The sequence below is a fragment of the Oncorhynchus keta genome, chromosome 14, assembly GCF_023373465.1.
Source record: "Oncorhynchus keta strain PuntledgeMale-10-30-2019 chromosome 14, Oket_V2, whole genome shotgun sequence".
NCBI lineage: Eukaryota > Metazoa > Chordata > Actinopteri > Salmoniformes > Salmonidae > Oncorhynchus > Oncorhynchus keta.
The window spans coordinates 39121236-39148234 of NC_068434.1; the positions used below are offsets into that span (position 1 = coordinate 39121236).

The following is a 26999-nucleotide window of genomic DNA, read 5'->3' on the forward strand; positions in this document are numbered from 1 at the left end:
ACCATCAATGCACATGATTTGGTATTATAAACAGGGCGGTTGGAGCTTCGAATGCTGATTGTCTGACACCCGTGGTATATCAGACCGTATACCACAGGTATCGAATCAAATCAAAGTTTATTTGTCACGTGCGCCGAATACAACAGGTGTAGTAGACCTTACAGTGAAATGCTTACTTACAAGCCCTTAACCAATAGTGCCATTTTTAAGTTAAAAAAAAAAGGTATTAGGTGAACAATAGATAAGTAAGGAAATATAAATACAACAGTAAAAACATGTATTTTTACTGCTCTAATTACGTTGGTAACCAGTTTATAATAGCAATAAGGCCCCTCGGGGGTTTGTGATATATGGCCAATATACCATGGCTACGGGCTGTGTCCAGGCACTCCGCGTTGCGTCGTGCATAAGAACAGCCCTTAGCCGTGGTATATTGTCCATATACCACACCCCTTCGGGCGTTATTGCTTAATCACCACACCACTCTTGGCTACATCTTTGCTCTCTGGATCCTTGAAGCATTCTTATTGCGTTTGTTGACCCATCATGCATTCATTGAGGGTGTCTAGCCTTACCTCATGGTGATAGGACAGGTGTTGAATGCAGCAGTCCCGTAGAGACAGATAGATACTCCCCAGTCATAAAGGTCTTAAGGGAGGGAGAGGTTCAGGACCACAGGATCAGGAACCAGGAACCAGGAACCCCGCTTGGCTAATAGACAGTCATTGACAACGTATAGAGCTAATATTTACACGGGTAATATGTTGATGTTTACATGGGGAAGTGAAGTTGAAAGTTTATGGTAGAGATGCAGTAATGCTGCCCGTAGTTCACAGCACTCTCCTCCTTCTTCCTTGACTCAAACAGATATGTGGAGGTAATTGCCATGAATTGTGTATATTTGATTACTTTTTAAATTATAATTTGTGTCGTCCTTTGTGCCTTTGGGGGGATGGTAAATCTTTACATGGGCTGACTGCTGTGTGTAGTAAGTAGCGTGAGCATTACTGCGCAATGTTGTCACATGGTCTGTGACTGATCATTGTGGAAACTCTGTTGAAGCAACAGTTAATTCATTTCCCCAACTGGCGTGCGTGTGTGTGCGTGCGTGTGTGTGTGTGTGTGTGTGTGTGTGTGTGTGTGTGTGTGTGTGCGTGTGTGTGTGTGCGTGCGTGTGTGCGTGTGTGTGTGTGTGTGTGTGTGTGTGTGTGTGTGAACCCAAACCAAGACATCTGAAATGAGGAATGGATTCTAGCCAGTGCCCTGTCATAATCATTATGACATCTTGATTTGCCCTTCTCTGTGAATGCTTTGTTTGAGTATGATTTTAAGCTAAGATCATCAACTGAATAAATACTTGTTATTTTTAACATGTTAAAACAATATATTTTTGTATATTGATTGCTATTGCTTATTCCAACTTGGTGCACAGTTCCTATTAATTTTCTTCTGGTCTCTAACCTCTTTCATCTGTGCCCTCCCTCTATCTCTCTCGCAGACTGTTTCGGACACTGGTTCAGTGGATGGCCCCAGAAGAGGAGGCCAGATGGAAACTGGGTCACATGACCGCCTCGAAGAAGGCGGTTCGTTGAGCCTGGAACCGACCAATGGGGTGAGCCGGCAACCCAGTGACACCAATGAAGAGGGTGGAGCCGGCCTGGACACCCAGAGGGAGCCCCATCGGTCAGGTAGTGTTCCCCCAGGACAGGGTTGGGTACCTGGGCAGGGCAAAGCCCCTCAACCCCAGAAGCAGCTGCCCTGCAGTGGCTGGAGCAGTAGTGGTAGGACTCCTGGGAAGCCCGTCCACGAGGCAGACATGGAGGACGCACGCAATCTGGTAGCCTTCTCAGCCAGCGTTAATGTGGGCTCCCTGGCCCCCATCCCAGAGGCCCAGTCCTACACCGCCCAGCTGTATGAAAAGTTCAACCAGGAGATGGGCACTGCTAAGGGGGCAGCGGCTCAAGCCAGGCTCCAAGCCCCAGAGGGAGGGGACCAGGCTAGCCCACCAGAGGACTTGAACACCCTGCAGACCACCCTGAAGACTGCCCTGAGCCAGGCGAGGCATGGCCACAAGCCCCCAAACTGTGACTGTGATGGGCCCGACTGCCCAGACTACTTGGAGTGGCTGGAAAAGAGGCTCAAACAGGCGGGGGCAGGGGAGGAGCAGGACAATAACACACCCTGTTCCAAGATGTCCGCCGACACGCCGCCTCATCAACAGCCACCACACTCACAACAGCCCCCTCACCCCCACCACCATCCTCACCCCCATGTCAATGGAGGTAACCCGCCCTCCTGTCCACCCCTTCACCCACACCAACAGGGCCAACGCCCAGGCTCTGTCCCCTGCTCCCCTCAGGTCCTCTCCATCGCCAAGGAGAAGAACGTCAGTCTGCAGACGGCCATAGCCATCGAGGCCCTGACCCAGCTGTCTGCCACCACCCCCCAGACTGTGGTCCCTCCTGCCCAGGCCTCCTCCACCAGCCACCAACAACCCCCTGTACACCCCCAGCACGGCAACCGCTTGCTCCCCTCCTCACCCGGCCCCATGTCCTCTTTGTCCTCCTCGCGGTCACAATCTGTCCCCCCTGGACTGTACCCCCAGCAGAGCTCTGGGTCGTGGGAGCAGCAGCACAGACCCCAGTCCCAGGGTCATCCGGCCCGCGCCTCCCCTCTCCCGTCCTCCACTTTGCTTTTCCCCGGGCAGACCCAGGCAGGCAGCCCCCACCCTCAGCAGTGGCAGCAGCAGCAGGCCCCTGGGGGAATCCAAGAGCAGAGGAACCGGTGGATGATGATGTACTCAGACTCCCAGCAGTCTCACTTCGCCCCTCCATCCGGTGGCCACAGCGTTGGCGACCCCATGTCCGAACTCAAACAGCTACTGGGGGACTCCAGCGGAAAGTACATAAATGACCCCTTCCAGCTGCCCGCCCCACACCACCACATCAAGCAGGAACCAGGGATGCCTCAGGTCAAGCAGGAGGTAAACTCTGGGGAGTACCAGAGCTCTGCCTGTGCCTACATGGGCAGTCGCTACGGCCTGATGAACGGCCAGCAGCAGCCTGGGTACCCTGGTCCACCTCTCTCCGCGGGCAGCACAGCCATCCACTACTCCACCCAGACAGCCCTGCAGCAGCACCTTCACCACAAGAGGAACCTCTTCTCTAACCCCCCCGGCCCCCCAGGCCTCTGCCCTCCACGGCCTACCCAGGCCTGCCAGAACCTCCGCAAGTGGTGGCCCCAACAGATGGGCCCCGAGGGCCACCTCATCCCTGTGGCCATCAAGCAGGAGCCCAAGGAGCCCAAGAGGAGGAAGAGCACGGTGGGGACATCGCCGCTCCTCAAGCAGCCAGGGATGCTGCACTATCCAGGTCCAAAACCCAAGGCGATAGTCATCAAGAAAACCAAGCAGAAGGCCTCCCTGCCAACCTTCCTGCCTCACAGCCAGATCTCCATACAAAAACCGTCTCCACTCACCATGATCGGAGCCCTGCCTCTGGCCAGCGCCCATTCAGGTTCTCTCCCTTTCCCTACCTTGCCCCTCCTCAGTAACCCCACTCAGGCTGCTGCAGGCCTCCCAACCCCGGCCCAATCTCAGGTATCCATTTTAAACTCTTCTATTGCACGCTCTGTCACTGCTCCTGCCTTCTCTGTAAACAGTCCAGCCGTCTCAACCCCTCTGCCTCTCCCTGCAGCCCCGGACGCCCCGGCTAGCTCAGGGGAGGCCGGCGCCACACAGACCTCCACCACCTCTCAGTCCATACCAGGCCTCAGCTCCTTGGACCCCAAGTTTGAGGAGCTGATCCTCCAGTTCGAGGCAGAGTTCGGCGACAGTTCATCCTCGGCCCCAGTGCCCTGCCCTCCTCAGATCCAGCCTCAGGACCAGTCCCCCTCAGCCTCAGCCCAGCCCAACATTACCTCAGGACAAGCCAGGACCATGTCACCGTCCAGCACCGCCACCCAGTCCTGCAGCCCTACTCCCTTAGCTTCTACCACAGCCCCACCAGCAGACCAGGACATGGAGGTGGACAAGGAGAATGTGACAAGGGGTGTGAGTGAAGCATCCTACACCTCTGCCACACAGCCCTCCATTGAGAGCCCCATGGAGGAGCAGCCCGAGGGGGCCCAGTTGCCTCTCTCGCTGCGCCAAGAGGTCCATCTGGAGCAGCAGCAGCACCGCGTCCTTGAAGACCCCTTCACCGTGCCTCTCTCCCCCTCCACGTCCCCGCTGCCCAAACGCATGAAGATCGAGACGAATGGGAACGTGGCTGTCCTCTCCACCACTGGATCATTCTCTGAGGGGGGCGAGGACGACACCCCCACTAAGGACGGCTTCCCCCTCAACCCCTCCCTAAAAGGCTTCCTGGAGTCGCCGCTACGCTACCTGGACACGCCCACTAAAAGCCTGCTAGACATGCCCGCCAAGGACCTCCAGGCTGAGTTCCCCACCTGCGACTGTGTTGGTGAGTAGTGTGTCTGTGTTGAACTACACAGTTTTAATGTAGCTACATTTCGACCACTGCTGGGCCCCAGAGTTACACATGCTTTACACTCCCAGTGACTGGGCTGCACACAATAATAAAACCAGAAAACGATATAGTATCTAGTATAGAAACAAACAAACTCCTATAGAAGACATGCTCCTCTTACTCCATACATTTAGGATTACTAGAAAACATGAAATATACTGTACAGCAGTGGCTGATGCTATACAGCAGGCAGCAGCAGGTATATTTAAGCGCTAAGGCCCGGGGAGGTGTGGTATATGACCAATATACCATGTCTAAGGGCTGTTCTTCGGCACGACGCGACGTGGAGTGCCTGGACACAGCCCTTAGCCGTGTATATTGGCCATATATCACAAACACTGAGGCCTTATTGCTATTGTTAACTGGTTACCAACGTAATTAGAGCAGTAAAAATACATGTTTTGTCATACCCGTGGTATACGGTCTGATATACCATGGCTGTAGGCCAATCAGCATTCAGGGCACCAACCACCCAGTTTATCAAGAGGTATACATCAAGTGGCCCAGTCACTTCTGCTCCAGCTCCTCTCTCTGAACATCACATGAGTGTGTCTGAGAATGTGTGTGATGCCAGCCGGAGTGTGTTTGTGTTGCCGGATTGTGTGCTGCCGAGGTGAGTGTGATGCAGGCCTCTACTCTCCAGTCAGCTACAGTGCAAGGTTCAGAGGGAGACGGTGAGAGTAATACAACACCAGAAGGAGTCCATTGTGAGGGTCTGGCTGGCAGACAGCACAGAGCAGGCCACTGTCTAGGCTACATGTCTGACAAAGTGTCACACGGCCTCTCGGTCCGCTTCCCAAATGTGCACTATTATTTGCGTGCCCTATTTAGTGCACTACTTTTGACCAGGGATCACAGGGAGGGAGAGAAGAGAGAGAGAGAGCAGCTGCAGGGAACACTTGCTATGCCGTGTGCTGTAAGGCTGTTACCAAGAGAAAAGGCCACCAGACAACGGGTCTCCATAGTGAAGCCTATTTACACACTGCCCTGTCAACACCACACAGAAACACCCCATGTGTAACCTGACTCCCTCACACACCCACACATGGACTCATTCGCCCCTCTATTTCACCTCTCTCTCTCTCTCTCTCTCTCTCTCTCTCTCTCTCTCTCTCTCTCTCTCTCTCTCTCTCTCTCTCTCTCTCTCTCTCTCTCTCTCTCTGTCTCTCTCTCTCTCTCTCTTCCTCTCTCTGTCTCTCTCTGTCTCTCTCTCTCTCTCTCTCAGAGAAGCAAGCATAGTTTTACAAATCCCTCTAGTCTGCTGATTCCAAACATGGAACCACTACTCCCCCTCACACAACTATTTTCTCACACACTATTTAGGCCAGTAGTCCTGTGTAGTATTTCCTGCTTCTCTCTGACCACGCCTTGCCTTGGTTCCTCCCTGCACTGTCACAGGAATGTGACCTCAGATACACTCTCTCATACTCTAGCTTTCCTTCTTACACACACGCTTGCATGCAGGCATGCGCACACACACACACACACACACACACACACACACACACACACACACACACACACACACACACACACACACACACACACACACACACACACACACACACACACACACACACACACACACACACACACACTGACTCATTCACTCTCTCAAACACCCTTGTTTCTTTTCTAGTGTCCTCACCCAGACTCTCCCTTTATTCAGAAGCTCACCACTATTCCCCTGTCATAACATAGTCAGTCACAGGATACAGGAAGTGTGTGTGGTTTTACATCTGGCATCAGTCACACCAATCTATGGTTCCTCGTTGTTTCCATGGCTTGTTAGATCTGAATAATTGGGCACGACTACTTCTGATACCTGCAATGTCACAGAACTGTCCTGCACTAATCCAAATCATACAAATGGAAGTTACAATGTTGGTTGAATTTGGACTGCATTGTGAACTCTGTCTGTAACTCTCTCTCTCTCTCTTTACAGAGCAAATCCTAGAGAAGGATGAGGGTCCGTACTACAATCATTTGGGCTCTGGGCCCACTGTGGCCTCCATACGAGACCTGATGGAGACCAGGTGAGACTTCTGGAGCATACTTGATACCTGTTAGAGAAGAGACTGACATAGACTGAAATAACTCAGAAACCATAGGAGTATGATGCATACTAGTATTTACCTCTAGATAAGGCAGGGAAAAGGAGCATGGACTGAAATTGACGGGTGGGTGGAGGAAACACTACAAAATACTGTTGTAGCTGGTGTGCTTGTCCAGGGATTTTAGCACCCTAGATTACAGCCACGCAACTGGCAATGGCAGTCTCCCGATTCACCTAGAGCAGAGCTCGCTGTCCTCTTCTTCAGTCTCTCTCTCATTCTCCCTCTTCCTCCTTCTCTCCTGTCCCCTCTTCCTCTCTCTCCGTCTCTCCCCTTCTCCGTCTCTCCTCTCCCTTTCTCCTTCTCTGTCTCCCTTTTCTCTTCTCTATCTCCCTCTCTCTCCCCCTCCCTTTCTCTCCCCATCTCCCTTTCTCTCCCCTTCTCTCTCTCCTTCTCCCACTCCCTCACATTCTCTCACTCTTGCTCGCTCTTTCTCCCCTTCTCCCTCTCCCTTTCTCTCCCCCTCTTTCCATTCCTTCTCTCCTCTCCTCTGCCTATGAACAAGAGTCTTGGCATCAAACTCTCTCACAGCTGTGAGCTAGCATCACTCTCTCTTTTCTTCCCTCTCTCTCTCTCTCTCTCTCTCTCTCTCTCTCTCTCTCTCTCTCTCTCTCTCTCTCTCTCCCCATGCCTCCCTCTATTTTGCTCTCTCTCCCCAGTGCTGCTGTCCTCCTACTCCCCCCCCCCCCTTAACACCCCTGTGATCCTGTCCCCAGGGAATCCCTGACCCAGAATCCAATAGGAGGAACAGGAAATAACCGCATCAGCAGATCAGACCAAACAGAGAAGAGGGCTAGGCATACAGAGAGGATAGGAGAGAGGTAGGGAGAGATGAGAGGAAGAGACAGAGAGAGGAGAAGTAGGGAGAGATGAGGGGAAGAGACAGAGAAAGGAGAGGCAGGGAGAGATGAGAGGAAGAGACAAAGAAAGGAGAGGCAGGGAGAGATGAGAGGAGGAGACAGAGAGAGGTGTGTATATATATATATATACATCTCTCTGTCTGCACTAATATATATATATAGAGAGAGAGAATGAGAATCAATCGAGTACATTTGCATTAGGGAATGGATAGACTCAGTTTCCTCTTGGGAGAATGGTAACGTGAAACTAGGGAATGGAAACAATCACATTTACCATGTATCCTAATACTTACGCAAATATCAACTGACAAAACAGGAATCGTTCAATGGCAGCTGAGTTTTCACTGACTAAACATGGGGGGGGCTGCTTAGGTTGGGTCCCACACATTGTTGTATAGGGGACCGGGACTGAGAGTGACTGGCCATTATATTGACAGAGGACTGTTTCTATAGACCAGTGACTCATCAGGATGGATGGGGGGGGATAGGTGAGGAGAGGAGGAAGAGCCTTCTTTGTTTGAGAGATGACGTAAGAACTAAAGCCCTCCATAGTCTCCCCCTGACCTCTGACTCACCTCTGACCCCATTGGCCCACCCCTGTGGAGGCCGAGCCAACACACTTTGACCGGCTGATGATTGGTGAATGAGTTCCCATTAAGGACAAAGCCACATGTGTCCCACCATGATAGACCCGGTCAGGGGTGACGTTATCAACATGACAGGTATGATACACAGGGAAGAAGGAACGTCTGAGTAATTCTGGTAGCTAACCCAGCCACATCTCTCTACACATTGTGCAGCGAGGGACACACGCGCCAGAACCTAACAAGGCACATACACATATACCAAGCCAACGCACAGGGATGCGGTTACACTTGATTTGGATAGTTCCCTATAGATGATCAAGAGATTGGCTCATACTATCCACAAATGATCAACTGCACATGTTGATATGCAACCGCTTGCTAGGGTTATGGTTTAGGGTTAGAGTAAGGGTTAGGTTTAAGGTTGGAGTAAGGGTTAGGTTTAAGGTTGGAGTAAGGGTTAGGTTTAGGGTTAGAGTAAGGGTCAGGTTTAAGGTTGGAGTAAGGGTCAGGTTTAAGGTTGGAGTAAGGGTCAGGTTTAAGGTTGGAGTAAGGGTCAGGTTTAAGGTTGGAGTAAGGGTTAGGTTTAGGGTTAGAGTAAGGGTCAGGTTTAAGGTTGGAGTAAGGGTCAGGTTTAAGGTTGGAGTAAGGGTTAGGTTTAGGGTTAGAGTAAGGTTCAGGTTTAAGGTTGGAGTAAGGGTTAGGTTTAGGGTTAGAGTAAGGGTCAGGTTTAAGGTTGGAGTAAGGTTCAGGTTTAAGGTTGGAGTAAGGGCCATCTACAACAGTTTATGGTTCTGCAGTGCACCTGTCAATCGGCTGATCAAAGCATCCTATTGCAGACTGTAGGCCAGCGGTCATCAACTAGATTCAGCCGCGGGAGGATTTCTTCTTCAGCAGATGGTCGGGGGGCCAAAACATATTTACAAATAATTTCTCGTTTGCAAATTGAACGCAAGGAGCTCAAACAGGTATAATGTTTGATTAAAACATCATAATTTTGGGGCCTGCAGCGGTTTACGGAACCACATCGCAGTTTTAGAGGCATCACTATAGACCTGGGTTCGATCCCAGGCTGAGTCACAACCGGCCGTGATTGGGAGTCCCATAGGGCGGTGCACAATTGGCCCAGCGTCGCCGGATTAGGGGAAGGTTTTGGCCTGGGGGGGCCTTAATTGGTTCATCGCTCTCTAGTGACTCATTGTGGCAGGCCGGGCACCTGCAGGGTGGCCTCGGATGTCAGCGACACGTTGGTGCGGCTGGCTTCCGGGTTATGCGGGCGGGTGTTTTGGAGGACACATGACTCAACCTTCACCTCCCGAGCCTGTTGGGGAGTTGCAGCGATAAGACAAGATCGACATGTTGCTTACATTTGTATATTATCACGTATCTCTATTATGCGTGTGAATACTTGGGGACAGATTTTTTAAAGTAAAATCACTTTGAGCTGAATTCCTGGAGTTTTTACATTCTTTTATGTCCCCCCCACCAAAAAATATATACACTACAGTTCAAAAGTTTGGGGTCACATAGATATGTCCTTGTTTTTCAAAGAAAAGCGCATTTTTTGTCCATTAAAATAACATCAAATTGATCAGAAATACAGTGTAGACTTTGTTAATGTTGTAAAGGACTATTGTAGCTGCACACGGCAGATTTTTAATGGAATATCTACATAGGCGTACAGAGGCCCATTATCAGCAACCATCACTCCTGTGTTCCAATGGCACGTTGTGTTAGCTAATCCAAGTTTATCATTTTAAAAGGCTATTTGATCATTAGAAAACCCTTTGCTATTATGTTAGCACAGATGAAAACTGTAGTTGTGATTAAAGAATCAATAAAACTGGCCTTTTTTAGACTAGAAGCAATAAAACTGGCCTTCTTTAGACGAGGTGAGTACCTGGAGCATCCGCATTTCTGGGTTCGATTACAGGCTTAAAATGGCCAGAAACAAAGAACATTCTTCTGAAACTCATCAGTCTATTCTTGTTCTGAGAAATGAAGGGTATTCCTTGCAAGAAATTGCCAAGAAACTGAAAATCTCGCACAACGCTGTGTACTACTCCATCACAGAACAGCACAAACTGGTTCTAACCAGAATAGAAAAAGGAGTGGGAGGCCCCAGTGCACAACTGAGCAAGAGGACAAGTACATTAGAGTGTCTAGTTTGAGAAACAGACGCCTCACAAGTTCTCAACTGGCAGCTTCATTAAATAGTACCCGCAAAACACCAGTCTCAACGTTAACAGTGAAGAGGCGACTCCGGGATCCTTGCCATCTAGGCAGAGTTCCTCTGTCCAGTGTCTGTGTTCTTTTGCCCAGTTTAATCTTTTCATTGGCCAGTCTGAGATATGGCTTTTTCTTTGCAACTCTGCCTAGAAGGCCAGCATCCCAGAGTCGCCTCTTCACTGTTTATGTTGAGACTGGTGTTTTGCGGTACTATTTAAACCAATGAAAATGAAAAATAATATTGAAACTTGTATTTGAATGTAGCAGTTCTACAAAACGCTGTTTAGCCCGCACGTCTTTTACGTGACATTGCTTGCCTCTTTGCTCAAGTCGTTTGCAAGCGATCTCCATTTTTCTTATGCTTGTCAATTCACTTGGATCTTTTTTTTCCACTGTGCTCATCGTTCTGTATGTCCTGTGCAACCATGTGCAATGCATCAGTGCAACCATAGTATCATAACCGGCCAAAGGGATCACACCAACGCACTCTCTCTCCTTAACTGACAGTTCATTTACCCAAGGCCTATTTTACATTTTAGCAAGAGCAGGCCTGCTTCTCTCCACAAAATGATATTAGGCCTAGTATAAAAAGTGCTAAAGAAATGTCCTATTTTGTAGCCTATAGCTTTTCCTGCGATTTCACCAGAAGAGCAATAGTGGAGTAGCCATATAGCCTATTGTAGCCATATAGCCTATTGTAGCCATATAGCCTATTGTAGTCATATAGCCTATTGTAGTCATATAGCCTATTGTAGTCATATAGCCTATTGTAGCCATATAGCCTATTGTAGCCATATAGCCTATTGTAGCCATATAGCCTATTGTAGTCATATAGCCTATTGTAGCCATATAGCCTATTGTAGTCATATAGCCTATTGTAGCCATATAGCCTATTGTAGCCATATAGCCTATTGTAGCCATATAGCCTATTGTAGTCATATAGCCTATTGTAGCCATATAGCCTATTGTAGTCATATAGCCTATTGTAGCCATATAGCCTATTGTAGCCATATAGCCTATTGTAGCCATATAGCCTATTGTAGCCATATAGCCTATTGTAGCCATATAGCCTATTGTAGCCATATAGCCTATTGTAGCCATATAGCCTATTGTAGTCATATAGCCTATTGTAGCCATATAGCCTATTGTAGCCATATAGCCTATTGTAGCCATATAGCCTATTGTAGCCATATAGCCTATTGTAGCCATATAGCCCATTGTAGCCATATAGCCCATTGTAGCCATATAGCCTATTGCACACTGGAACAGCTGGAATAGAAAGGCTAGAGTTGTAGCCGATGTAAGAAGCTAAATATTAGGCCAGTCATTATCTAAATAGTAGGGCTATACATATTTACCTGTCAAAGTGCAAGACAAATAAATAAATATGTGCATTCCCCTCTGGCACACAAAGCTCCACTGTTGATTACTTTTAAACAAGGACATTATTCTACCCAGGAGACAACGACACAGTGCAATGAGTAATGTATTATTGTATCAAGTGAGTACACATTCTACAGGGCTGTAAAACTGCAGTGATGCATATGCTAATTTGAGTAACTGCTCCAACGTCCTGTTTTGAATGACTCATGCCGAAATAACTGCATAAAGCCTTGGCCTGATTATGCAGCCATTTGGATCAGTAGGCTAATGGGACTTTTCTTTGCAGTTGACAAGGTCCAGAAAGGCACATCAGCAGGCTCGTCGTCATAGTGTGTATTTTGTCAGGTTGTTTCTCAATTATTAACAGATACCATCAGAAAATATGGACTTCTCGTACAGACAGGCGCTGTTTTGACGTTGATCATTCTCCCAAGTCATCCTACAATTGAATGTGGCCACCAATATGCTCACACATGCCCAGTTATTCAGGCAACGTTACTGTGCACGTTGCCTTCTCTCCTGTTCCAAGCAGCCTCGCACACCTAGAACCATGGACAAACTCTTCAATAGAACACGTCTTTTGATTGGCTGTCAACACTTTATCGTCGGAGGGACAGGGACGAACCGTCGCTGTCGTTAGTCGATCTCCGCTCTCTTTCTGGTTTTCATTGAAGCTTCGAGTGCTCCTGTTCACTTGAACTAGAACGATAAAGACAAAACAACAAAAATGATTTGGTTATAATTATCGTTATAGCTATCGCACGGCGTGGACGGCCCTGAAGGGTTCGGGTTTCATTCTCTTCGTCAGACACACTGGCTAACAATGTTCTGGTCAGATTATGTTGGGCTTTGGCTGCTCCCGTCTCACCTCTGTGAATATCAACGGTGTCCTGTGAACACTCCTCTTGGCCAGCCAGCTTGTGGTTTCTGTGTTTGACAAGACACCTTCAACTCTCAAACATTTGCATTATGGTCATGCAGAAGCTCATAGGCAACTTGCTTACTAACCAATAATGCCATTAGTTAATATACCACAGCTAACGGGTGTTTTAAGGCACGATGGGAACGTTTTATACTGGAAACAAATCAGTTGAGCTGTTGTGTTCAGGAAGACATACACTCACACTGTACTGTCTGTCTCTCGGTGCAGGTATGGAGAGAAGGGAGATGCTATCCGTATTGAAAAGGTAGTCTACACCGGCCGGGAAGGCAAGAGCTCTCAGGGATGTCCCATCGCCAAGTGGGTGAGTACATAAAACACTGAACCTACCTCTCACAGAACAAACAAAGCCTAACCCTACACAACACCCGGTCCCAGATCTGTGTGTCAACACCCGGCCCCAGATCTGTGTGTCAACACCCGGCCCCAGATCTGTGTGTCAACACCCGGCCCCAGATCTGTGTGTCAACACCCGGTCCCAGATCTGTGTGTCAACACCCGGTCCCAGATCTGTGTGTCAACACCCGGTCCCAGATCTGTGTGTCAACACCCGGTCCCAGATTTGTGTGTCAACACCCGGCCCCAGATCTGTGTGTCAACACCCGGTCCCAGATCTGTGTGTCAACACCCGGCCCCAGATCTGTGTGTCAACACCCGGTCCCAGATCTGTGTGTCAACACCTGGTCCCAGATCTGTGTGTCAACACCTGGCCCCAGATCTGTGTGTCAACACCCGGTCCCAGATCTGTGTGTCAACACCCGGTTCCAGATTTGTGTGTCAACACCTGTGTGCTCTAACCAACTCTATTGGTCTCATTACCAAGCCAAACATGACCATGAGTGACAGGGGGTTGACATGGTAGCACAAACAGACTGGCCCTTGGGCTGACACAACACACTAGTGTAGGTAACCACAAACAATTTCTTGTCAACACACAACTTTCACCAGACATTGTAAAACCAAACAGACATTTCACACTTCACTCCTTCTATATACTAATAGCCATTAGTGAAAATGAGGGGGAGTAGAGCAGAGGAGATGGTAGTAGACAAACACCACAGCCTCACCCTCAGACAGTAAAGCAGTAGGGGGTCCAGTAGGGGGTCTCCCTGAGCCCTCTCCTGCCCAGTTGGAGGTCTCTACCTCTGTCACTCTCTTTGACACCCTGCTAACGGTTTCATGGCTTCTCAACAGACACTATTGATAGAGTAGAGAAGAATTCGGATGTCAATCTCTCACTCTCTCTCTCCCTTTCTCTCGCCCCGCCTCCCTTTCTGTCTTTTCCCCTCTCCCATCAGGTGATTCGTCGGGGCAGTGATACAGAGAAGTTGCTGTGTCTGGTGCGTCCCCGGGCGGGTCACCACTGTCCCAACGCCTTCATCATCATCCTCATCATGGCGTGGGAGGGCGTGCCCCGGGCGCTAGGCGACAAGCTCTATCGAGAGCTCTCCGCCACCCTCACACAGTTCGGCAACCCCACTAGCCGCCGCTGTGGACTCAACGACGAGTGAGTGACAGGAAACGTTCACAGAACCACGAATGAGTCGGCTGAATATGCTTATATTCTTCTTAAATTAGCAGTAAACTCAGCAGTGCAAAAATGTTTAGATGGCGCACCGAGGGAGGCTTTCAGACAGAACTTCTGTGCATGAAAATAAATGAGCAAGTTAGTCTACTTATGGACTGCAGACTACTTCATTGTCGTTTTCAATAGACATTCAATGCACTGAGGCTTTCTGAACGATGAACATTACCTTGTGAGTGTCTGATGGGGTTGTGAGTGGTGCTGACTGTGTTCGTGCTCTCTGTCTCCCCCTGCCTGCCTGCAGTCGTACGTGCGCGTGCCAAGGCAAGGACCCCGACAGCTGTGGAGCTTCCTTCTCCTTCGGCTGTTCCTGGAGCATGTACTTCAACGGCTGCAAGTACGCCCGCAGCAAAACGCCACGCAAGTTCAGACTAGCAGGAGACCACCCCCAAGAGGTAATGTGTAGTACCATATCTGTACTACTGAGACTTGAAAAAGGTTGTGCAGCCTCCACAGACAAGAGATGCCTCCCTTCCTTGCTTTTATATCCAAAAACTACAAACCACCTGTGTACAATTATTATTATTCACCACACCACACTAAGCTAACACTGTGATTGAGCTACCAGGGTATCTGTCTTTGTGTGTATGTTAGGAGGATCAACTCAGGGATAACTTCCAGGATCTGGCCACTGAGGTGGCTCCCCTGTACAAGCAGCTGGCCCCACAGGCCTACAGTAACCAGGTAACATCAGCCTTTTCACACACCATCACCTACCTGCACTTACACTCTTAGGGGAAAAAGGTGCCATCTCGAGCCTGACAGGGTTCGTCGGCTGTCCCCATAGGAGAACCCTTTGAAGAACCCTTTTCGGTTCCGTGTAGAACCCGTTCGGGTTCATTTATAGGACCCTTCCCACAGAGGGTTCTACATGGAACCCAAAACGGTTCTCCTATGGGGACAGCCGAAGAACCCTTTTTTCTAAGAGTGTACACCTAACTGAGAACAGCACCGGAACTGTACATAGTAGACGGTCCCTCTGAAAGTAAACAAAACAAGCTGAAGGATGCTATGTGTTAGATCTGTTGTGTACAGTAACAGGTTGCTCTGGGACATGCCGTCCTCTTCCCTGTGTCCCTCAGTGATTTTACATTCCGCTGGAGAACTATTTTGTAGACTTCCCTCCAAAAAGTGCACAATAAAAACTCACGGCTGCAATGAGTGCTAGATACGGTCTGTAGAATAAAACCACGCTAACCCAACTTGTGTCCCCTCTCCTGTCCCTCAGTGTCAGAATGAGACGAAAGCCACAGACTGCAGGTTGGGTCTGAAGGAAGGCCGGCCGTTCTCCGGAGTCACCGCCTGTATGGACTTCTGTGCCCATGCCCACAAGGACCAGCACAACCTCTACAACGGCTGCACTGTGGTACGACACACAGCCTTACCTCTACCCCTGTCTCGTTCTCTCTTTTTGTCGCTCTCTGTCGTCAATCTTCTTTCTCGCTCTTTCCCTCTCTATGTGTGGACATTGTATGGATGCTCCGCTGTGTGTGGGGGCATATTGGGGTTGGTATAGTCTGTGTCTGACTACATGAGGATAGAACAGACAGTGAGTGTCCCACCCTAACCCTTCCTCCACCCCTACCACTCCCCCTGTACAGTCCAGGTGCACTTGCCCCCCAATCCCCCCTTCCACAAAGCACGTGTAAATATTGGACTATAAATTCTGCCTTCCTGTATTGTACTTGTGCTAAAATGTTTATTCTGTTCTACTGAGCCATTTACTTTATGTTCGTGTTCTTATCTTTTATTATTTCTTATTGTTGTTGCATTGTCGAGAAGGAACTTGCAAGTAAGAATTTTGTGGGCCAGTGTATCACCGTACACACACCGTACATGAAACGTGAAAGCTGTGCAGGACAACTGTACGACACACAGCAGTTACGCAGTCTCTCTCGCTACGCTAACACCCCTCTGTTCACCCCCAGGTGTGCACTCTGACGAAAGAGGACAACCGTGCGGTGGGGGAGATCCCAGAGGACGAGCAGCTCCACGTACTTCCCCTCTACAAGGCCGCCCTCACAGACGAGTTCGGCAGCGAAGAGGGCCAGCGTCAAAAGATGCGCACAGGCGCCATTCAGGTGCTCAACAACTTCCGCCGCGAGGTCCGCAAGCTGCCCGAGCGCGCCAAGTCCTGCCGCCAGCGCCGCCTGGACGCTAAGAACCGCGCCTCCGAGAAGAAGAAGGGCAAGCAGCAGCCGCCAACGCCCACAGAGACGCCGGAGAAACCCGGGATCAAGATGGAGGTCCGGCACGCTGGCTCCCCTGTCAGACAGAATGGCAATAAAGGTGAGATGACCTCTGACCTCTACTATAAACATGTAGGAGAGTGGCTTTATGAGTGCTGTGAGGTTTATGACAATACACCCATCACTCTAGTATTGTGAGCAGAACTCCAACCAGCTTTACAGTACGATGATAATAGTGTGGTTATGGAGCAGATCAGGGATCGTTTTTCTTGAACGGCCGGTCAGGGGGCTGGAACATATGGTCGACCAGTTGGGGAGCCCGAGAGTAGATGCTTTAATCTAAACCGACCTGCACTTAACACCTACAGCTAGTCGGCTTACAGTATGCAGCCCATGCAGGAATCAAACTCATCAATCCCAAAAGTCCAACCAAGGCAACCATTAAAACCGCTTGATCTTACCCGTCTTATCACCCCTCTATCTTCCCTCCTCCACAGCCATCCCTAAGCAGGAGGTGAAGCCCACCATAAAGAAGGAGCCAGTGGACCAGCGCTTCCAGCCCTTCCATGGTCAGCTGGAGGGCTACCCTGCCCAGGCTGCTGACCCCTACCACGTCTACCCCTCCCGCCCTGGCTACTACGCACGGGGAGGCCTCTCTTCCAATGGCCAGCCCCCTGCACTTCCACCTCCACCAGGCCCTGTCAATGGCTACCGCCCTAATCTACCGGCAGCACTGCCCTATAGCTACTACACCTACCACCCCAACCCTAGCACACTTTTCCCCCATGAGCTCACTTACGAGGGCTGCAACGGCTCCTGGCACCACATGGGGCCCAAGTTTTCCCCCAGTCCTGTGGACAAGAAGCCAGACGTTCAGAGCCTCCAGGCCAGGCTGGCTCACTCCTACTCGAGCCCAGGCCACCTTGAGCAGCAGCAGCACGGAGACCCAGCCAACCAACACCAACGCAGCACTTACCCACACCCTCACCAGCCTGACTACAACCAATCACGTCCCTCCTCAGCCTCCTCAGAGCCCTCCTACAGAGGGACCCCCGTCATCAAGCAAGAGCCCATGGATATGCCAGTTTATAAGGAGGTCAATGCCCAGAGCTGTCCCAGCATGCCCAGCACCACCCTTCAGCCTGGTGCTGCTGGAGGGCCCTGGCATGGGCACAAGCCCAACGGCATTAGGGTGCCCAGCAGTTGGGAAGGCAACCTCCAACCACCAGGCCTCCCGGAGGCTCCCTTCACTTCAGACAAGCAGCAGTTTCACCAGCACGGACCTCACCAGACTTTCCAGTCCCCATACCTCCAAGAGCAGCATCAGCATCCCCCACAACAGCCCTCCCCATACTCCCAGCAGTGGAACTCTTACCATGGCCCAAACACCCCCACGGCCTCCCCTGCTCCCTCCCCGTCCCCCTCCATAAAGATACCCCCGTCCCCCTTTCCCTCCTCACACCCCAGCACCCCCCACCACTGGGACAGCCCTGATTCCAGCCCTCAGCCCAAGGCTTGGCCCATGGGCATGGTTCCTGCTGGTTATAGCCCCAGTCCCGTCGGAGGCTTCCCCGACAAGATGTGGTCCAAGGGGGGCGAAAGTTGGGGCTCGACCCCCTTGGGGCTCCAGGAGAAGGCCTGGAAGTCTTCCGGAGGCTCTATGGCAGGTACACCGTCCCCGGCCCCAGAGGGACGCTTGTTCCCCGATGCCCTACAGCAGTCGGATGGACAGTCCCAGGCTGAGACTCCTCGCAACGTCGAGGAGGAAGAGCGGTGGTCGGACAGCGAGCATAACTTCTTGGACCCCAGCATTGGAGGGGTGGCGGTGGCGCCCGCCCACGGGTCCATCCTGATTGAGTGCGCCCGGCGCGAGCTGCACGCCACCACACCGCTCAAGAGGCCCGACCGCTCTCACCCCACCCGCATCTCCCTGGTGTTCTACCAGCACAAGAACATGAACCAGCCCTGCCACGGTCAGTGGATCTGGGAGGCCAAGATGAAGATGCTGGCGGAGCGGGCTAGAGAGAGGCAGCAGGAGGCAGCTCTACTGGGGCTGCCCTACGACGACATCAAACCTGGGAAGAAACGCAAATTGGGGGCCACGGCAGCAGGGGCCAGCCCGGGGCCTGGCCAGACCACGGACAAGAGAGAGGGGCCGGTGACACGGCTGGCCTCCACGCGACACACCACCTCTACCATCACTGTATCCCCCTACGCCTTTACCACCCTCACCGGGCCCTACAGCCACTTTGTGTGAGGATGGATGGACACACACACAGACTGGTGGAGGGAGAGAGGGCTGAGCAGGCCAGGGAGGAGTGTCTCAGCCCTTCCTTTAGTCCCGTGTCTCTCTCCATCCTTCTCTTCCTGCTCTGTTTCCTCTGGGCTGGAAGGAGGGGGACTACTGGTTTAACTCCTCGTTTTGTTTTGTTTGTTTCTGTACCTCATGTCAGGCAGCAGTTTGGACCAGACCCTGGGCCAGACAGACACGCTGCCTGTGGTGCTCGTCCTCTTTCCTCCGCGGGGGGACTCCATCGCTTCTCCTTCTTCATAGAATTTTAATGATCCTCCTAATTATGACTATTGTTATCAATATTATTACGATTGCTATTGTTACTGTCAATGTTGTTATTACAGGTATTGTTATTTTTATGACGCTGAGTTGATTTGTTTGATATGGTTGTTTTGTCATTCATGTTGTTATTAATGATGTGATTGGTTTAGGTTTTCCCCCGAGGGGTTCTGTCTCTCAGTCGGATCTTTATTTTTTTCCCATATTTCTGGAAATCTGCCCATTTCTTTGTTGTTTTTTCTTAGGCCTTTGACATTCTTGTGACTGTACTTGGAGAATGGCCTTTCTCAGCACTGCAAGGCTCCTCAAGACAGTCTTTCCAGCATGGAACTCTAAACATTTGCATCACTAATCATTACCAAAAGAGTGAAGAGAAACGCCACCACCCACAGAACCTTCTCTGAACCATCTGGTTTTTAGCAACGTCCCCAAACTCTTTAAAAAAAACTCCTGTCTTGTCTGCCTTGCTGTGAAGAGAAGGGTTCTTCTCTCGTCATTGTTCCTCTCACCCAACCAATCCACCTCACTCTATTGGTGCTTCATGTTGACCTTCATCCTTTTCACAGGGAGGACGTCAGTCACTCCATTTCTCTACTCTTCATGGCACTAGATGCTGAATATAAGGAATTGGGTGCTTCTATGGCATAGACGTAGAGTGAGTAGAACAACAGGCACTGGAAGTCCTCATCATCCTTCAGGTGTTGGTTGAGAGATCTATCCCTCCAGTTCTATGATTCCCCTGTAAGCCCCTGTAAAATGGTGCACTGATACACACAGACACACACACACACACACACAAAGCTCTTGTCATCCAGCCAGCACAGAGCAATGCCTTACTGCTTTAAACCACCGAGGCATGGCCACCAAAGTCTGGTCCTTCCAACGACCGCAGGCAGCACAGGCCACGCAAGGCCTTTACACTGAAACCGGAGACATAAGATGGGAATAGTGTGTGGACAGAAATGCACTCCTAAACACACACTGGTGCTTTCTCTACGCATGTCGACACACCAAGGGCTCAGTCAGTCAGTCCTGCTTCTGCATGGTGCTGTTTGTTGTCTTGAAGCAGAGCTAGGTTTGTCTCTATGCATACATTGTCACAACAGAGCCAGTAAAACCTTATTCACCAATCCTGGCTGCCTCTGCATTGGCCCTAAGTCATCAAGTGTTGCAGTCAGTGGGTTGAATGTGTCTCTGTCTAATGTGCACCACAGTGGACTGGGCTACAAGAGGTTGTGAATCTTTTTTCCACATCTTGCACTAAGATCCTCCTCAGCCTGTTAGAGAGGCCTCTCACTCAGTGCAGTGCAATGCTGCATGTTGTATCCAGCTCTTAGCTTTTGTGTGTGTGTGTGTGTGTGTGTGTGTGTGTGTGTGTGTGTGTGTGTGTGTGCGTAAGTGTGTGCGCGCGCGTGCGTAAGTGTGTGCGTGTGAGAACCAGAGCCTGCTTGGTGCTCACTTCTGAGATGAAAAACCCTGGTGCTTATGAAGTTGTCGATATAGAGCTGTCTATACCTCAACGTTGCAGAGACACTGGTCATGGTTGCAAAAAGCTAGAAACACACACACACAGGCACCAGAGAGGACAGAGAAACATGATGAACATTAGTCCACAGCTTCCCTGTGTGCTCTCTTATCTAAAGTCATTTTAATCCACTTTTTTATTCTTATTTATTACATGATAATGATGATTGTTTTTCGTTTTTTTTAATAGGTAATACAAATTGTACATACAGAAGAAAAGATTTTATAAAAGCACTTTTAATCTTGAAAAAAATAACAGATTATTGACAACTTGAAGCTTCGTTTTTTTGGTTTGTGTTTTTTTTTGGAGGGTGGGTAAAAAAATGTAAATATTTAAAATATTTAGGTAAGATTATTTAACTGGTGAGGGATAATGACTAAATCATGAATGATTCCAGGCTTTTAAGTCCAGTCAGTATGTCAGACAGCCTTCAGCAGCAGAAAGCAACACAGTGATTTCCAATATGTTGTTGTGTCTGTAGATGTATACTCAATACTGCTGTCCGGTTTTCATTAGTACTGTACTACACGATACCTCTGACAGCAACCAACCAGTCCCCCTTCGTGAGAAGAGATAGACCTAATCAGTAATCAGGCTGCTTATAAACCTGAGTATGATATCTAGCTATCCGTTCTGAGAACCAATGCTAAACGAAGGGCTCTGTAAATCAATCCGTATCGCAGGAATTCAGTGGTAAAGCCCAATTGAAATTTAAACGCAACGGTCTGGTGTTGGAAGAGACGGCATTCCCACTAAATGCGTCACATCTCGGCGCAATCGGAAATTACTACATTTCTATCACGAAATCTGTTAACGCTTCAACGATACGGATTGAATAGAGCTCAAAATATGTTTTTACATTTTTTTTTAAACACGAGAATCAAACAGGTGCAGAATCAAACTCATCAGAAATGTGTGAGAGAACTCTAGTGACAGAGGTGAGGTGTAGCCCCAGCCGTCGATCTTGTTCATTGTGTTAGACTATGAGGTGAGAGGTCGCCACCGCCCGTAACTCATTTTTAATGTGGTTGTTGGTTATTATTATCAATGATAGTGATTATAACAGTAGTAAACGATGTAACCCTAATGAAAAACCATGACAACTTAACACTTGTAGTACCAGACTGAAGGTACAGTGTATTACTGGAAGACACCAGGTAATACCTGGTAATATAGTTTGTAATTTTGTCTTTTGTTAATTGTCATAGATTGTCACAGATATGACCAACAGGACTTTGACTAATTTAGGGACTGGGCTGGAAAATATGCCTGTTCCTTTGTCTCACAACTACTCATGATCCTGTTTCAACTGTATTCTATTCTCACTTTAAGAACAAACTCCCCCATTTTAAAAAAACGACAATGCATGAGTCACACACAGTTATAATGATTCAGGCATATTTATGATCCGTATGTAATAATGGGTGCCGGTCATTATATTCTTCAGATGAATTTTGTACATTTCTATACAAGATGTGATGGAAACAACAGAAACATGCTCAAAGGAGGCTGGTGCTATGGTGCTATGGTGCCCCCCCGTGGAATAGTGTGTGTGTGTTGGGGGGGGGTTATATCACTGATATTTTCTAGAGCTCTTAGATAAGAGGAACTATTATTTTAAATATGTCAGTTTCAGTGGATGGGGAACTGCTCCGGTGCTGATCTTATGGGAACGTCCCATTCATGTTCAAGGCTGTGAACAAAACAAAAAATGACAACTGTTGAATTGAAGCACTCACACATTTCATACATACACTTTTATTAATCCTTGTCCCCATAAGGTACGTTTAACTGGTATGGGGATTGAATGATCATATTATATTGAAGTGAACAGACTGTTATCTTAATTGAAAACTTGTTGCAGTGTATGTGCGGAAGCTATTCTATTAAACATGACTGTTTTGGGTATGTTGTACATTTTAATGGTGAGGGGAGAATGTTAAAATATTGGAACAATATTGGAACAATTATGTACTCCCACGCTATTTTTCTCCCTCATGCACTTATTTTCTTACGTACTTATACACTCACTAACTGCTTACACATCTCACATATTTCCTCACGTACTTTCCAGCTCTCTCTCTCTATCCTTTTCTCCTTCTCTCCCTCACCCCCCCTCTCTCCCTCCCCCCTCTCTCTGTCCCCCTTTCTCTTTCTCATAAACACACACACAAATATTATCACAATTTATACCCCCCTCAGTTCTCAAGCTGGGCTCAAGCTTAAATCCTGCCCCAAATAAACAGAAAACAAACAAAACACCACAACTGGCAGCTACATTCCTTTTTGAGTTCAAAGATTGTTCTTGGTTCTATTTTTTCATGTCAAGTATGCAGTATGTAAAAAAGTTGTTTTGTTTTTGTTCAGTCTCTCTTTGTAGCTGTATGGTGTATTATGTGAATACATAGTGTATGTGGTACAAACCACAATATTGTTTTATGTTGCGCGATAAATAAAAAGCTAAAAATGAAAATCATTTGTGGTATGATCAACATTTTTTGAAACATTTTGTCAATTTTACTTATAGCATGTTAGTTTGGAACTAGAATAACAATCACTCAAAGCACAGTTCAGTTACCTCTTCATGTCCACGTGGTGGCAGCACAGCAATATTATGTTCTGTCTGTGTCTGCCTCTCTCACTGTCTCTCTCACTGTCTCTCTCACTGTCTGTCTGTCTGTCTGTCTGTCTGTCTGTCTGTCTGTCTGTCTGTCTGTCTGTCTGTCTCTCACTGTCTGTCTGTCTGTCTGTCTGTCTGTCTGTCTGTCTGTCTGTCTGTCTGTCCGTGGTGTCTGTCTGTCTGTCTCTCACTGTTTCCTGCTGTCTGTCTGACTGTCTCTGTCTGACTGTCTGTCTCTGTGTGTGTGCGCATGTACGACCTTGCAGCAAGAGCCCAGCAGCAGGAGGAAAAGCACAATGATATGCAAAATATGATGATTTCATTCACCGAGATCAGCTGCCATTCAAATTGGAAGTATAGCAGAGAATAAATCACACAAATAGACACGTTCCCATTTGGAGGGAACTCAGGACAGATTAGCTGTGAATAAAATGTATTTTGCACCTCATCGTGCCTTGCCTCTATCACGACTTCTGGACATGACACAGTACCTTGTCATTTCTGCCTCGCCCTCCATTACCCATCTGTACACTGTACCAATCAAATAACCACTGACCAGGTCAACAAATTACACGTTGGACCGAATTAAACATCATGCAACGTCCAATCCAACATCGTTCAACCTCATCACCCAAATCAAAAGAGTTGCCAATCAGTTGCGGGGTGTACTTTGATGCAATTACGCTATTTTCTCTCATAATGGGATGATATCTTTCCTGCAAGGATTCCTCGGAGGTCTGAGGTTAAAGCATGACCGAAGAAGAAGAAGAAGATACGTCTCGTTTTATCTATAAAATGTCTTGCACAACTAATTTAATTTGCTTAATTTAAATGTAAAAAATTACACTTTTTTTTTGGCATACACCACTGTAAACATAATTTGCCTGATGACACGCAAGAGGAATAGGAGAGTCTCATTTCATCAGAGAGGAAGAGGCGAAGTGAGAGGGTTTACGCAGCCCAAAATCTGTACGTGAAAATATGACCACGAAGTGAGGAATTTTTGTATGGAGGTCGTCAATGAGAGAGAATCGAATTTGGTCAACAAAAAATGTCATTGCTAATTGGCTACGTGAGGCTAATTTGATCAAATATAAGTATTGTAATACTTAGGTTGTTACAAATGCGCTGATTGATATAGGTGGACTCGTCATTTAAGCAACTTTGAAATTAATTATATAATAATCAGTCCATCTCTCTATCCTTTTCTCCTTCTCTCCCTCACCCCCCCCCCTCTCTCCCTCCCCCCTCTCTCTGTCCCCCTTTCTCTTTCTCATAAACACACAAACAAATATTATCACAATTTATACCCCCCTCAGTTCTCAAGCTGGGCTCAAGCTTAAATCCTGCCCCAAATAAACAGAAAACAAACAAAACACCACAACTGGCAGCTACATTCCTTTTTGAGTTCAAAGATTGTTCTTGGTTCTATTTTTTCATGTCAAGTATGCAGTATGTAAAAAAGTTGTTTTGTTTTTGTTCAGTCTCTCTTTGTAGCTGTATGGTGTATTATGTGAATACATAGTGTATGTGGTACAAACCACAATATTGTTTTATGTTGCGCGATAAATAAAAAGCTAAAAATGAAAATCATTTGTGGTATGATCAACATTTTTTTTAACATTTTGTCAATTTTACTTATAGCATGTTAGTTTGGAACTAGAATAACGATCACTCAACGCACAGTTCAGTTACCTCTTCATGTCCACGTGATCGCAGCATAGCAATATTGTGTTCTATAGATGTCTGTGTGCATGTCACCCATGCTGCAAAAACCCACAAGCAGGAGAAAAAAACACAATGATATGTCAAATATGATGATTTCATTCACAGAGCTCAGCTGCCATTCAAATTGGAAGGATAGCATAGAATAAATCACACAAATAGACACATTCACATTTGCAGGGAACTCAGGGCAGATTAGCTCTGAATAAAATTTGTGGCTGTGGTTCACACACGTATCTGCCTTCTCATTGGCTAGAATGGTGCCACTTGATCTCGCGTCCTCTCACCTGCCTGCCTTCCACCTTTGAGAACGTGTATTCCCATTGTTAGAGTGGTTGCTCGACTTTCTTGTCAATATAATTGTCACGCCCTGATCTATTTCACCTGTCCTTGTGCTTGTCTCTACCCCCTCCGGGTGTCGCCCATCTTTCCCACTTATCCTCTGGGTATTTATACCTGTGTTTTCTGTCTGTCTGTGCCAGTTTGTTTTGTTTGGTCAAGTCAACCAGTGGTTTTTCTCAGCGCCTGGATTTTTTTTTCCGAGTCTCGCTTTTTCTCGGCCTCCTGGTTTTTGACCCTTGCCTGTCCTGTACCCACCTGCCTGACCACTCTGAATGAGCCTGCCTGCCGTCCTCTACCTTGGCCTCTACTCTGGATTATCGACCCCTTCCTGCCTTGACCTGTCGTTTGCATGCCCCCGTTACAATAAACATTATTACTTCACACAGTCTGCACTTGGGTCTTACCTTGTTTCCTGATAATAGAACATTTGATTTCATACAAACATACAAATATTTTCGTCCACGTTCCCTTTCCTCGCCGCCAACCTTCAATAACCTTTGACCTTTTTCAAAAGGATCTGAGAGGACGCAGGATTTGAGGAAATCCAATTGAGAAAAGGTCAAGGTCTATGTCTACGCCAGCATTAAGTTGTATTTTTCTGGTGGAAGATTTCTCAATTTCACATCTTCAATCATTTCTTCAATGGGAAATAATTGTGCCAAAGCATTGTTGCCAAGAAGCACTTTGTGGCGAAAATCAATAGGAACTGAAGACTTGTCCTTTGTTCAATGTCATTGACTGAGTGTCCCTCCATTTTTGGTACAGTTAGCATGTCAAAGCCCTGCAGGATGTAATGACGGTGACCAGGAGCAGTCGTTTCTAAGCAAATGTATTTAAGTGTCAAAAGCAAGACAATTTTAATGCAAGAGTCATTTAGCCCTGCTGCCAAAATGTTCTAAATCACCACAAGAACAAACAAAAAAATTGCTCACATAAGTGTCAAATGTGTTGTTCTGTCATTGAAATAGGTGATGGCTGGACTTAAGACTTAGTGTTATATTTCTGCCAGATACATTTCATTGCTCTTCACACCTACAGTATGGTTCCCACCTGTTCTTTTATACATTACAAGCACTTCCCAACCCGGAGAATACCTTTAAATTCATCTTTACAATTCTTGAAGACACTGAAAATGTCAGTACCAGGGCAATTCCCTCAGAAACCATTTCATATATTTCTCATCAATCCACCATTACTTTGGTCTCAAAATATAATTATTTTACACATACGAGCCTCATAGCTATCCTAATATCATTTCACCATTTATTGGAAAGTTGGACTACAGCTCTGAAATACAAATTAAATACACAGGGGTGCAACTTTTAGAAGAAGGGGGAATAACTTAGCAGGGGTCTGGGGGGGTCCTCCCTTCTTTGGGGGCATCTAAAGGTCTCTACACAATCTAATATGACCCATGGCCCTTCCAGCCGTCTCTATTTAGAACGACAAAGTAAGCAAAAATGCCCACAGTCATCAAGCTAGGTATGAAATATGTTTAAGTGATTGATAAGACTGAACTTGGGCAAAAGTAATTCAATAGGTAATATTGTGTTGCACCTTTAACTAATAGCCTAACAAATGAACAACTCTTACAGATAAAGTACAAAGACGTTTGAATGTCTTAATTTTTTTATTTTTTATTTCACCTTTATTTAACCAGGTAGGCTAGTTGAGAACAGGTTCTCATTTGCAACTGCAACCTGGCCAAGATAAAGCATAGCAGTGTGAACAGACAACACAGAGTTACACATGGAGTAAACAATTAACAAGTCAGTAACACAGAGAAAAAAGGGGAGTCTATA

The 26999-nt window shown here is 47.7% G+C and overlaps 1 protein-coding gene across 3 annotated transcripts in view; it reads left to right on the plus strand.

Moving 5' to 3' along the window:
* Positions 1-22986, plus strand: part of LOC118393385 (methylcytosine dioxygenase tet3) — a 68604-nt gene extending 45618 nt beyond the window's left edge. For all 3 annotated transcript variants that reach the window (XM_035786019.2, XM_052461737.1, XM_035786020.2), the window contains 9 exons: positions 1499-4463; positions 6475-6565; positions 12850-12943; positions 13938-14146; positions 14469-14619; positions 14819-14908; positions 15453-15590; positions 16153-16513; positions 16911-22986. In XM_035786019.2, the coding sequence (XP_035641912.1) occupies positions 1499-4463; positions 6475-6565; positions 12850-12943; positions 13938-14146; positions 14469-14619; positions 14819-14908; positions 15453-15590; positions 16153-16513; positions 16911-18670 (5859 nt within the window). In that variant the 3' untranslated portion in view covers positions 18671-22986. The remainder of the gene's footprint in view (positions 1-1498; positions 4464-6474; positions 6566-12849; positions 12944-13937; positions 14147-14468; positions 14620-14818; positions 14909-15452; positions 15591-16152; positions 16514-16910) is intronic.
* The last annotated feature ends 4013 nt before the right edge of the window (positions 22987-26999 follow it).